A 12,288-nucleotide genomic window follows, 5' to 3' on the forward strand; every position below is an offset into this window, starting at 1 on the left:
CCGGCATTTTTTTGGTTTTTTAAATTTTACATGGTTATAATAGGCATGGTGGCACACACCTGTAATCTCAGCACTCAGGGAGGGAGTATGGGCTGCGGAGAGACATACAGATCTTAGTTAAGGCTAGCATGGTTTATATAGCAAATTCCAAGTCATCTAGAGTTATGCTATGAGATCCTGTTTCAAAACAAAACAACCCAACAACAAAATTTTATGAGCTTATCACCCTGCAAAAGATAAAATTTCAAAAGTTATAAAATTATATTAAACTAATCACCTAAAATTAAGATAACTCTAGCCACTAGAATCCATGATTCATAGAAAGTAAGGCAAATCTGAGACTATCATTATTTTACAATGACTAAACCTCCTAACACTCCCCCACTGTGTAAGACTGCAGGTCATTAAAATGATTTAAAAAAAACAACAAAAAACTTTCACATGAAAATCATGTAACTTAGTTTTAAGAGAGGCAAGCATCTAAAGGTGGCAAGAGAAAATAACTTTCTGACTTCTCTCAGTCTGAGACAATACATTTCGCTGCATCATACCACCTTTCTTACTTTCCCTATTCTTTAAGATATCGGTGCACGCCTTTAATCCCAGCACTTGGGAGGTAAAGGCAGGTGGATCTCTTTGAGTTCGAGGCCAGCTTGGTCTACAAAGTGAGTCCTGGACAGCCAAGAGAAATCTTGTCTTGGAAAAAAGATACCAATGTTCAGCTGCCTACAGAGATGCTTGAAGAATTTAAGACATCACTATACTGAGTAAGTTTCTTTTTCTACAACCAGCTCATTAGAGGATGAAACACTACAATTTGTTAAGTAACACTTATACTGTAGCAACTTATGTTTCATTCTTCTGAACAGGATTCTTGAGCTTGGACCTAAGCAATTACTTTCAGATATTTGAGAGTATTCCAAATTATATACATAGAATTTATAAATATAAATTTATAAATATAAATATGCTGTACGTCCAAGGATTTTTATCAGACTTTCAAAGAGTTGTCTGTTTATCTCATAGTATGTTTTTACATTTTATTTTATATGTATGTATGTAAAATTGTATGTGGATATACACTCCTGAATGTTAAGTGTCCTTAGATGACAGAGTTGTGAGCCATCCAACATGGATGCTGGGAATACAACTAGGTCTTCAAAAAGTTGTTCACAAAAATACCTTATATTCTATGAGTTCATCAACATGAATTACCCCAAGCTGATAAGTCTATAATATACAACAGACTGCCAGGCAGTAGTGGCACTTTCCTTTTATTGCAGCCCTTGGGGTTGGGGGTGGCAGCACACAAAGGCAAACACCTAACAATCCATCAACCAACCAAGATTGGTAGCAGCCAGGGTGTAGGAGAAGGAAACAAGGAACCACTGAGTATGGGTGTGTTCTGTGGTGATGGAGTTGCCCTCACACTTCCCTTGAACAGGTAGGCGTCTCCCAGAATTTTCTTTCAACAAGGAAAAAAATAGGCTGTTTCTTCCGACTAGAACATTTAACAATACTGGAGAAATAAAGTTTGCATGCCTACTTTGGGCTCAATTTCCTAAACTTTTATTAATTTTCTGGTTTACTTATAAAGCCTGACAGTTTTATTTTTAGTCTTTTATTTAAAGGGAATTTTTAAATGAAATTACAAACTTCTTTTATCCTATGAATTGTGATAAAAATATTATTAATGCAGGTTTTCTGACCATGACTTAATCTTTTCTTCAAGAGCTGTCCTTTAAGCGCACAACAGACACTTACCAAATTAGGCAAAATATACTAACTTGTTCATTTGCATGAGCTCTATGTAGTTCATGAATATCAAAATCCTCCAGGTTAAGTTGCAACTTCTCTTTACAGAGTTCACACGTAGTTACAGCCTCTAATGAAGAACCTGACAAGACAAAAAAACAAATAATAAAGCTTTTCTGTCTTAAGCTCAAGGTTCAATACTGGGGGTAGAAAAACATGGAAGATGAGATCACAATATTGCAATGAATAAATAATGTATGCAAAAATCAATGACAAACAGGCAAGTCATATTCTATATCGTGACATTCATGCCTCCACCCATCATTTAGATACCTTTTTTAATCCTATATATTCATAAACCCTGTAATTACGGGAAGCTGACAAGGAGGCAAAGGAATGTCATTTGTACTTCATGCTTCCTCAAGGACACTGACATGCTATGAAACAATGTTTAATGGCCCAGCATCCCAAACACTATTACATACTCAAGCCAGTATTTTTGGTATCATAGCATATATATGTAGACCTTGAATGTGGTCTAAGCAATGTGCCTGCCCTGATGACTGAAAGAGGAAAAAAGGGAGGGGCCCACCTTTTTCAAGATAAAAGCAGCTCATTTCAGCAATTAGTAGAATTAAGTCCTCATACATTTTAAAACATGGCTCAACCCAAGGATACCAATAAAGAAGATATTCGACAAGTATTTTACTCTCTCATTTATATAGTACAGCAGGGTATGCAAATGTAAAGAGGCCAAGGACAAGGGTTATCAGGGATTGAGAAGAGGGTGACGAGCAGAGTTACAGCAACAAACTTTCTGTGCTGGGTTATGAAAAAGGTTTTAAAGTAACTACTGAAAATTACACACTGCAGAATGGTCAAAGTACTTAATTTTGTCACATACATAGTATTTTTGCCACAATTAAAAAACAAAAACAAAAACCCTTCTGCTCTATCTACTTATCTAGAAGGCCAGTAGCTCCACTTTACCAGGTGGCTATGTCTAATTACATATGTAGATTTCCCCACTATTTGGGGATTACTGGATATGGCTACCAATTGGATACTGTCCTAAAACAAGTTTTATGTGTAGCAGTGAGAAGGTTTAAATCCAACTTCACTCATATTCCTTGAGTGAACCTGCACCAACCTACAACTGGAGACTGAGGAAAGAATACGAACATCATAACTATCTTCTAAAAAAAAGCATCCTAAAGAAAAGTATATGCCAAGGGGCACAGTAAAGAAACTGCCAACGTGACCACTCCATTATAGCAGGGAAGTGTTTTTCCCCCTTTCTTTTTCTTTCTTTGTGTGTTTTGGTTTGTCTAGACAGGGTTTCTCTATGTAGCCTTAGCTATCCTGGACTTGCTTTGTAGACCAGACTGGCCTCGAACTTGCAGTGATCCACCTGCCTCTGCCTCATGAGTGCTGAGCTTAAAGTTGTGCGCCACCTGCCCAGCTTCTCCAGTATAGTACGGTATACCATATCAAGACACTACACATTGATATCTTTATTCCTCTCCTGATTAACTCCCACAATCAAAATTGTCTTTAACTCTACTTATTATTTACCTAGCAAAGGAGCCAAGCTCAATAACCCTTACTATGTCAAAGAATCAGTAAACCACTTTCTTAAAAATGCCATCTGTTGCTGGTTGGTGGTGGCACACACCTTTTATCCCAGCACTCGGGAGGCAAAGGCAGGCAGATGGCTCTGAGTTCCAGGCTAGCCTGGTCTACAAAGTGAGTCCAGGACAGCCAAGGCTACACAGAGACACCCTGTCTCAAAAAACAAAAAACAACAACAACAAAAAAAAAATTTAAAAAGCATCTGTTTCTATACTTTCAGCAGTGCTGAGTATTAAATCCAGACCTCAAAGAGGAGAGGCAATGCCACTAAGCCATTTCCTTCAGCTCTAAAATTATTTTATGGACACTAATACTGCCTAAAATCTTACTATCTATCTCAAAATGTTATTTTCCTGATATCTAAAGACCTGCTAACATGTCCCTCAATTAAACATCTTTCTCTAAGAAAATGGAAACAGTCAGGTGCTATGGGGCACACCTGTAATCCCAGCACTCGGGGAAGCAGAGGCACGTAGATCTCTGTGAGTTCAAGGCCAGCCTGGTCTACAAAGTGAGTCCAGGACAGAGAAACTCTTGTCTGGAAAACAAAAAAATCAAACCGGCAGCATTTCTACAGCAGGTCATGCACTTCTTACCAGAGCAACAGAAGGATCAGCACAACTCCCCTGTGTACGCCAGCTCTGTAATGAGAACGCTCTTCTCTTACCCACCGTGTGCTCTAGGTCTCATCTTCTGCTCCTCTTCATGGACTCCCCCACTCTGGTTTATACCTCAAAATAAAGATGTTTTCCCCACACCATATAATATTCTCATTTACTACCTTATTATCTCAGTTTGTTGGAAAAAGAGCCTATGAGGTAGCATATCTCTTAACATACAAACTATCCATCCTGTCATTTCATGGTTTTTAAAATTTGTGTATGTGACACGTGTACGTGTACATGTTCACACTGAGTGTTTTCCTCTATCATTCTCTACCTTAATTTTTGAGATTATATCTATCAATGAACTTGAACCTCTCTAATTTAGCTAGAAGCTAGCCAGAAAGCTGCTTCTAGAGCTTCCTAACTAACTCCAGTGGTGCGATGCTAGGCTTCCACCTGGGTGCTGGGGATCTGAACTCAGGTCTTCAAGTTTGCACAGTAAGCACTCTATCCTGCTAAACCACACTCCCAGCCCATTTCACAGGTTACCAGCTTAAGATTCTTCAATCCTTAACAATGCTGAGTTAATCATACCCACCTTTTACACATATTATTTTGGCTTACACAAAGTAACATTTTCTCACTTTCTTACCACCCGTCTGACTGGAGGATGCTCCTTAAATCTTGGGTGGCTGAGGGATCTGTCCTAGTCCACTTCTTTGATACCTGGTGTTTCTCTACGTGATCTTTACTTAACCCTAAAGCTTCCAGCACTCTTTAAGACAATGGTATGCTACGGGAAACGAACTTTGAATGTTCCTTCTGAAATGCCAAGGCTTGTCTAGCTAACAACCTATCTCATGTTTTTTGTAGTTACCTAAGATGAGGTTCAAATACAGTACACATCCAAAACATAACTGAGTTACCTATCTCAATCCAATTCCATTTCCAGGTTTCTTATTTCAGTAAGAGTCAGTCTATTTGGGTAAAATAGTTAAAGATGTCCCCTAGTCTTTCTCCTTCATCCTACCACATTTAATTTCCTAGCAAATTTCAATGAACCTACACCAGCCCAGTTCTATGATCATTATCAACAATGCCGTATGCTAACTAACCATTAGCAACTCCAGTAAGTGTTCTGAGAATAAATCAGGGTTGGTTCCCTACAGGTCTGGTCTAACCCTGAAATCTGTTCTCCAGATCAGCCAATAAAATTAAGATCATTTCAGGCAGCCTGTGGTGGCAGACGCCTTTTATCCCAGCACTTGGGAGGCAGAGGCAGGAGGATCTCTGTGAATTCGAGGGCAGCCTGGTCTACAAAGAGAGAGTTCTAGGACAGCTAGAGCTGTTACACAGAGAAACACTGTCTCAAAAAAACCAAATCAATTTTGCCCCCTTCAGTGGCTTCTCATCATATTTTGATAAAAAACTAAAGCTCTAGTCTCAATTTTTAAAAGTCTTGCATGAGCTAGCCTCTGACATGCTCTCTTACCACTCAGTTCCTCAAATATACCTAAGTGTTTCTTACTAACTACTCTTTCTGCTAAAATGTTCTTTTCATTCTGGAAATCACTTCCTTACCATCAAGGTCTAAAATTAAAGCATTTAAGCGCCCTAAGAAAGGTGCTCCCTTAACAACCAATACCATGAGAGCAGGTATCTTGTATTCCTTGTTTTCTGTACTATAAACTCTACTTCTGGAATTGTACATGATTCTCCAAACACCACACAGTAAACACCAAACGAATTCCCTGATAGCCCACTAAATGACACAGGCCATAAGTATTTTTCAAAATACACAGCTGCTAAATGGTGAGTGTGCTTGACTCAAATGATAGTATATGCCACAATCACTGGTTAAATTATAATTATATATAGCAAACAAGGATGAATAAACGTAGTAACAAATTATGAACAATTTGTTAGCCGAAATGCCTACAGTGTGTATCTCTTGGAAAAACATTTGAAAACAAGTATCTAAAAGGATGAATCTTACCAGAATTAATTTTGGCCTGTAACCACTTTTTCATACACTCTTGATGGACATACTGCAGACTCCCTGTGCATTTGCATGGCTCTATTAGTAAATTAGATGATGATGCAGCTGCCATCTGACAAATTCTACATAAGTCCCCTTCTTCTTCCTCAGAGTCCTCTAAAAGGAGGCTGAAAAAGAAGGCATATATTTCAGAGCTATCTTACTTCCTCCTAGATGGCCATTTTCATCACACAGAATTTCAATCTTTCATTTCTACTCATATTGACTGCAAAGAAGCAAATGATTAGCAAGAAACAACAATAAATAGCAAGCCTTCTCAGAGTTCATGTTATTGTGAATAAGATGTTCAAGTAAATGAACCCAGCCACTCGTCTTCAAAAGGCTTACCTTTCTGTCTTTGGGAACACATCTTAAGTTCACCTTTTCTACAATCACTAAGATTTTAATTATCGAAGTATTCTAGGTTACCAGAAATCCAATAGTATAAGGGTAACATACCTATCATTTTGTCCATTTTGCCAACTTGGAAAGAATTTTAATGCTACTTCGATGAATTAAATTAAGCACTTATTGATTTGTTTCCTGTTTATATATTATCAAAACTGACAAATGCTTTGTTATTTGTTAAATCAAGATTTTTAAAAACAGGAGACTTAAAAATTCTCCACTGCTCTACTCTCAACAATCTTACTAAATTATTCTGGTTATCTTCAAAGGAAGGCTTTAAAAATAAACAATATTGGCCGGGCGTGGTGGCGCACACCTTTAATCCCAGCCCTTGGGGGGTAGAGGCAGGCGGATCGCTGTGAGTTCGAGGCCAGCCTGGTCTACAAAGTGAGTCCGGGACAGCCAAGCCTACACAAAGAAACCCTATTTCAAAACAAACAAACAAAAAACAATATTTTCTATTACTCTCTGCCCTCCATGTAAAAGGCTAACATGTATTGTTTATATGTGAATTCACTTTGGAACAAGCAAAGTTTTCTTTTTAAATTCACATTTTGTTAGTTCACTGGTGGCACATGAAAGAGGCACTCAGTAAACCGACAGCACTGACTGACGAACTGCTACCGAAAAAAAGTCTAGACAGCATGAGTGAATTTAGCAAAAAATTTATAGAAAGAGACAGACAGTTGACTTTCTGCCCTAACTTAATCAGAAACATGGCATCAAGCACAAACTACTCTGAAAAGCTATTTTTGGTTTTTTGGTGGTGTTTTTTTGTTGTTTGTTTGTTTTTCTAGACAGGGCTTCTCTGTGTAATAGGCCTGGCTTTCCTGAAACTCTCTTTATAGACCAGGCTGAATTCAAACTCAGAGATACTCCTGCTATGCCTCCTCCATGTCTGGCGTGAAAAGCTGATATTTTGTTTTGTATTCAACACTCTTCCTTTCACGTTTTAATAATTCTTACTAAATAAATACAATTTTACTATCTGCTTATTAATCAGTCAAATGTTAAAATCCTCATATATGAGACAAAATATAGTAAACATACAAAAGCACATACTATAAACTGTCAAAATAAATACTCTTTTAAAACTACATAACTAGAACCTGGTATGGTAGTATATGTTTTTAATACAAGTACATGAGAGACAGAAACAAGCGGATCTATACTGGTTAAAGGTGAACCAGGGCTACATAGTAAGAACCTGTCTCAAAAAATAAGAGGAAGGAAAACAAAAAAAACCAACAACAACAATAATAACAAAAGCCTACTTAACTAGACAGAGTGGTACAGAATTGTAGGCCAGCCAAGATCAATAAAGCTATCTTTGAAGGTAAGAAATCCAAGCTACAGTCTTCAGATAGCTTACAGTCAGAGGAAATTGCTATAATGAATAGGAATTAAAGCTAATATTACTAGGAGTAAATATTTGTTTAAAATAAAAATGTAGAAAGTTTAAAGTCAGAATAATAGCCATAGTAAAATGTCTCTTTAAAAGAAAAATTGAGAAATACAAAAATAAGAGGTAAACCAATTAACTTATTAAAGGCTAATGCAGACTGGCATCATTTGGTTCCTCTTCCCAATTACATTCTAGTTAGTGAGCTGGGCACCGTGGCACATACCTATAATCCCCACACTCAGGAGGCAGAAGCAGGAGGACCTCTGTGAGTTTGAGGCCAACCCGGTCTACAAAGTGAGTGTAGGACAGCCAAGGATAAACAGAGAAAATCTGTCTCTAAAAACCAAGAGAGAAAAAATTCCATTTAGCAATAGTCTAACCACAGGAAAAAGAATTACTTGTGGATACTAGCCCAAGGGGCATGTCCCATGAAAGTCTTCACTCACTAGGAAAGTGGGTCAGAGGGGAGGACATCCTATTGGAACTCCAGGTGAGAGAAGCATGGGAGAATGGGGAAACAGAAGCATACAGAGGGTCCTAGAAACCTATAAAAAGAACATTATGATGGGCGGATCTGGACCCAGGGGTCCTGCTCAAACTATGGCAGCAGCCAAGGACAATACGTGCAGTAAACTTCGAACCCCTACCCAGATCTAGCCAATGGACAGGATGTTCTTCATAGTTGAGTGGAGTGTGGGGTCTGACTTTCACACGAACTCTGGTGCCTCATATTTGACCCTGTCCCCTAGATGGGGAGGCCTGGTAGCACTCAGAGGAAGATTAGCAGGCTACCAAGAAGAGACTTGATACCCTATGAGCATATACAGGGGGAAGAGGTCCCCCTCAGTCACAGTTATAGGGGAGGGGAGTAAAGGGAAAATGGGAGGGAGGGAGGAATGGGAGGATACAAGGGATGAGATAACAATTGAGATGTAATATGAATAAATTAATAAAATAAAAATAAATAAATTTTTAAAAGTTAAAAAAGAATTATTTGTGCTTGTGTGTGTCGAGATAAGTAATGTTAGGTCATTTCTTGATAAAAATTCATACCCCAGGAACTACTCTGTTTATTATCACCATTTGTCTGTTAAGACACAGTAACATTGTATAAGTTTAAGGAAGAAACTTCAGATAATGAGAGCTATTTTAAATCTTTAATCTGATCTAGCTTTACAATACACGCCAAATATTTAAATTTACCTTTCTTTGATTTTCTGCAGTTTTTCTGGGTCTCTTGAAGGTGCATTTTTGGATTTATCACTTTTCCCATCAGCTGAATTCCAGCCTGAAGGAATAATATCTACAGTAATCATGACATTGTCGGTCAAATTACTTCCAAGTGCTGGTGGGACTGCAAACCGGAATAAGGAACCAGGAAGAATCCCTGTGATTCCTGTATTTCTTCCACCCTGAGGCAAATCTGGTGCGGAGCCACCTGCGGAAGCACTGCGGGCTGCTCCGGGTGCTTGTGGTCTATTGGCGGCAGCCCCCAGGGGGTCCCTCTGAGCTTCAAGGTGAACTACTTCATCTGATTCTCGTCTGAAAATGTGAGGTCTAGGTGGTGCATCTGACGGAGACATTCTTGAAGACTCATCTCTTCCCTCTCGCCTCCTTCTAGAGAACAAAGGCGTGCATCTGTTCCTAAGTGAGGAAGCCAGCCACGGTCCTGTATTTCTGCCTTCTGATTCATGGTTATAATTTTCTGCATCTGGTTCAGAGCTGTGATTTTGGCTAAGAGACGACAAACCCCATCTTCGCCTAAGAAATCTAAATCCCTGAGAAGCTTCAGATGCCCGGCCATCACTGACTTCAGAAGATGATGCTCCATTACTCCGAGGCTGTGAATTCAAGGTTCTTGGAGAAATATAATTTTCAGAACTCAATGATCTTGTATGCAAGGAATCCTGACTAGATCTTCGTGAAAAAAAAGTAGATGACATGCTGGAAGCTATCCGTGATAGCAGTCTCCTAGTTGTACGCCGGCCTTCACTGTCAGGAGATCCCTGAAATGGTCTCTGAGATGAACCAACCCTTTCTGAATTGCTTATAGTTGGAGTTTCATCTCTATTTGAAAGATATGAAAATGCAGGGTGTGAACTGCTGCGAAAAGATTCCGATTGTCTTGAAGAAAAATGTGCCCTGAAAGAGCTTCTGCTCGAGTCCCTAGAACCTGGCACTGTCTGATGCTCAGAAGGCAGCTGGTGGCTGGTGGCTGATGAATTCGGCTGTGAAGTGCTCACTGAGTTCTCTTTTGGTCTTGCTCCCTGTGAATATGAAGAAGGAACTCTCTCTTGAACATCTATTTTTGAAAGAAGGGAAGGTAACCAATTATGAAATAATTTAACCATTACTGAATGAACATTTATTGACTACTGCCAAACTGAAAGACTAGGGCTCGAAATAAATCTGCTACCTTATTACTAACAGCTTAACTATTATAGAAAAAAAAAATTATTTCTGGAATACTTCCAAGCGAACACTACAAATTCAAAAAAGTTGACAAGGCAAGTTGGATGCATTACTGGGAAACTGATACAGCAGAAGACTCTCTAAACTGATACAGAACTTTAGGCCAAGTAATAAAGTGCAATGATAAAAAAGCAAAACCATTTCCCATTTCAGGGAAATGGTTTTGGATATCCTTCTTGTTCTATGCAATAAATACAAAGATTATTTTATGTGTTATTGCTTATATAATTTTATAATATACCTTGCTAATAGGTAAGAATTTTTTTAATTTTTAAAATTAACAATGGTGGTTACTCATCAGACACACTTTAGCCTTTTAATATTGGCTTGGAACTCTAAGTCAATATAGGCCTCTCTGCTATCTGCATTTTCAAAACTAGGGCAGGGAGGAGAGGCACGGCCGGCACTTGGGTGGCATGAAGGGCATCAGAGTTATAGGCTGGTCTGTGCTGCCTCAAGGTCAACAGCAAAATAAAAACAGACCTGTTTAACTGACTGTTTCAATCTGAGTGGAGGTAAACACTACTACTCTTGTGGAAAACACTTCCTATATAACCCTACGTAAGAGGTACTTCTGTTACCATACTAACATGCGCAGACCAGTAGGACAAACTGTTCGAACCTATTCCTGTCCCAGACTTTGATTAAACTAAGCACAAACCCATTTTTGCTAACTTTTATCAGCACGCTTTTCTGTCTGTTTCTGAAAGCCTACATAGGGAAAAAAAAAAATCACGTTTAAATATTTAATTAAAATCAAGACAGTCATACAGTGCCACATAATCCTTAAAATGACGAATTCGGGGCCTGAAAGATGGCTCAGCAGCTAAAAGCACCAGGTTTTCAGAGGATCTGGGTTCCATTCCCCACACTTACATGATGGCTCACAGCCATCTATAACTCAAATCTAGAAAACCTCTCACCCTCTTTTGGTCTCCCTGGGCACCAGGCACACAAGTGGTACATAGACATGCACGTAGACAAATACATTCATACACATAAAATATCTACAAAATAGTGTGACCAACATATAGCTATTTCATAATTCAATTAGAAGTGCACATTTAAACGTACAGACAAGTCACACTGTAGTATGGAAGAATTATCTAGTAATACTTTATTAACATGTACAAGAATTTTTAAAGTATATAGAATCTGAATGCAAGAACATGTTTTAAATTGTTTATATTTTTAAAAATAAAACAATAAGATACTAAAAAACTCCATTTCCTCCACTGTATTTTTATTGATGACTGAGAACATCTGCATTAACGCATAAGCTATATTTAACAATATAGTTTATACATACATGATGGAGTTGTGAAATCACCACTTCGGTGATTATAATCCATAAGATTGCCAATGGAGCCATCTGTTCTCCTCTCTAAATCTCTCCTTTCTCTCATCAAGTCTGTTCCGAATGAACCAAGTACCATTGATGAAGATCTGGGAACTTGACTGTGCCTCCAAGAAGAATCTTAAGCAATGGAAAAAGTTTTATTTTAGAGAAGGATTTTTGAGGTTTATGAGGCTCATCTTTAGTAATACAGTGAAGGTACTTATTACCATTACAGCTATCCCCAGCTGTATAGTTACAACCATAAGCCAAATTTAGCAAAACAAAAATCACCTACTAATGAATTAATCACCTCCGTTATCTTCCTGCTCAAACATTCTTTTTCATGGTTGCGCACGCCTTTAATCCCAGCACTTGGGAGGCAGAGGCAGGCGGATCACTGTGAGTTCAAGGTCAGCCTGGTCTACAAAGCAAGTCTAGGATAGCCAAGGCTACACAGAGAAACTCTGTCTCAAAAAAACAAAAAACAAAACAAAAAAACCCAAAAAACAGCAACAAAAACATTAAATCCATAACCCTGAAAACCTATTCTCATACATAAACTAAGTATCTCAGTCACTCCCTATTACACCTGCCCAGGTACAATGCTAACTATGTTAAAATAATTATAGATCAA

At 38.4% G+C, this 12,288-nt stretch overlaps 1 protein-coding gene across 4 annotated transcripts in view; it reads right to left on the reverse strand.

Moving 5' to 3' along the window:
• The window catches only part of Marchf7 (membrane associated ring-CH-type finger 7), a 38,238-nt gene that overhangs the window by 5,678 nt on the left and 20,272 nt on the right, over positions 1-12,288 (reverse strand). For 3 of the 4 annotated variants that reach the window (XM_051166085.1, XM_051166083.1, XM_051166084.1), the window contains exons 4-7: positions 11,625-11,792; positions 9,047-10,145; positions 5,989-6,158; positions 1,788-1,897 (exon numbers count right to left, since the gene is read on the reverse strand). In XM_051166085.1, coding sequence (XP_051022042.1) covers positions 1,788-1,897; positions 5,989-6,158; positions 9,047-10,145; positions 11,625-11,792 — 1,547 coding nt within the window. The remainder of the gene's footprint in view (positions 1-1,787; positions 1,898-5,988; positions 6,159-9,046; positions 10,146-11,624; positions 11,793-12,288) is intronic. The other variant, XM_051166086.1, reaches the window with a different exon arrangement.

Source organism: Acomys russatus, chromosome 24, assembly GCF_903995435.1.
Source record: "Acomys russatus chromosome 24, mAcoRus1.1, whole genome shotgun sequence".
In the NCBI taxonomy this organism is placed as follows: Eukaryota; Metazoa; Chordata; class Mammalia; order Rodentia; family Muridae; genus Acomys; species Acomys russatus.